Source organism: Lepus europaeus, chromosome 7 (assembly GCF_033115175.1).
Source record: "Lepus europaeus isolate LE1 chromosome 7, mLepTim1.pri, whole genome shotgun sequence".
In the NCBI taxonomy this organism is placed as follows: Eukaryota; Metazoa; Chordata; class Mammalia; order Lagomorpha; family Leporidae; genus Lepus; species Lepus europaeus.
The window spans coordinates 60,255,974-60,257,346 of NC_084833.1; the positions used below are offsets into that span (position 1 = coordinate 60,255,974).

The 1,373-nt window shown below is 41.5% G+C and overlaps 1 protein-coding gene across 1 annotated transcript; it reads left to right on the forward strand.

Annotated features, from left to right (window-relative positions):
* The first annotated feature begins 428 nt into the window (after positions 1 to 428).
* LOC133764519 (olfactory receptor 52P1-like) lies at positions 429 to 1,373 on the forward strand. Its single transcript, XM_062198194.1, has one exon. It carries the CDS (start codon positions 429 to 431, stop codon positions 1,371 to 1,373), a length of 945 nt encoding a protein of 314 aa, XP_062054178.1.

The window sequence follows — 1,373 nt, forward strand, 5'->3', positions numbered from 1 at the left end:
CAAAGCAATTATTTAATATTCTCAGTGGTGCCTTTGATATCTTCTGGTTGTGATATTTCTTAATTTATACTTTTCTCTTTATTTTAAAGGTCCAGAATCCTTCAGACCCAAGATTAAGCATCTTATCCATGAATCCTTTGACCCTTACAAGTGGAATAAGTTCTCCTTCTGTTGTATTATATGCGGTGCTTGCTCACGTAATTTTCACTGCAATAATCGCATGAGAACTTAATCATCAATTTGTACGATTTTCTCTCCTATTACATTGTTAAAAATCTGAATTTAGAGGTTCGGTTCTATCAACTATTTGTCTCTACAATAAAAAAAATTACATTTTTTATTATGCAAGTAAGTGAAGGTGCCAGTGGACAGACAACCATGAAAGCATCTACACCACTACACAGCTGAACACAGCCTCAGTGTTTATCATGTCACTGCCAAATAATACCAATTTCTACCCCAGTACCTTTATTCTCCTTGGCATTCCAGGTATGGAAGCCATCCACATCTGGCTATCAATACCTTTCTGTCTCGTTTACTTGAGTGCCCTCCTAGGAAATTTCTCTATTCTCTTTATTATCAGAATGGATTCCAAACTTCATGAGCCCATGTACTTCTTCCTCTGTATGCTCTCTGTGGTTGATCTGATCATCGCCACTACTGCGACACCTAAAATCCTCAGTATTTTTCTGTCTCGTAACAGGAATATCCATTTTGAAGCCTACCTTGTACAAGTATTTCTCATCCATTCACTGTGTAGCATGGCCTCGGGGTTTATCTTGGCCATGGCCTTTGACCACTATGTGGCGATTCGCAAGCCTCTGAGACATTCCACTGTTTTGACACACAGAGTCATCAAGAGCGTGGGACTAGCCATTGTTTTACGAGGGGATTTGCTTTTCAGCCCTCAGCCATTCATGCTTCAGTGGCTTCCGTACTGCAGAAGTAATATCATCCCTCACACTTACTGTGAATTCATGGCTCTCATCGAGCTTGCTTGTGCAGAGACGAGGATCTGCAGAATATACAGCCTAAGTGCTGCCTTCTTGACAGGCGGTTTGGATTTCATATTAATCATATGGTCCTATGTTGTCATCCTTTACACTGTCTTCCATCTCCCATCCAAGGCTGCTCGGCTCAAGACCTCAGGCATTTGTGCATCTCACGTGTGCTTGATCCTCGTGGCCTATACTCCTGCCTTTTTCTCCTTCCTGACTCACAGATTTGGACACAGTGTGGCTCCTCATATTCACATCTTCGTGGCTAACATCTATCTCCTTGTTCCACCCATGGTGAACCCAATGATCTATGGCATAAGAACCAAGAGAATCAGAGAGCGATTTCTACAAGTTTTGACTTCTCACAAATCCTAA

Excerpts from the sequence above, each read along its gene's own strand:
- LOC133764519 (XM_062198194.1), top strand. The coding sequence starts at position 429 with ATGTCACTGCCAAATAATACCAATTTCTACCCCAGTACCTTTATTCTC.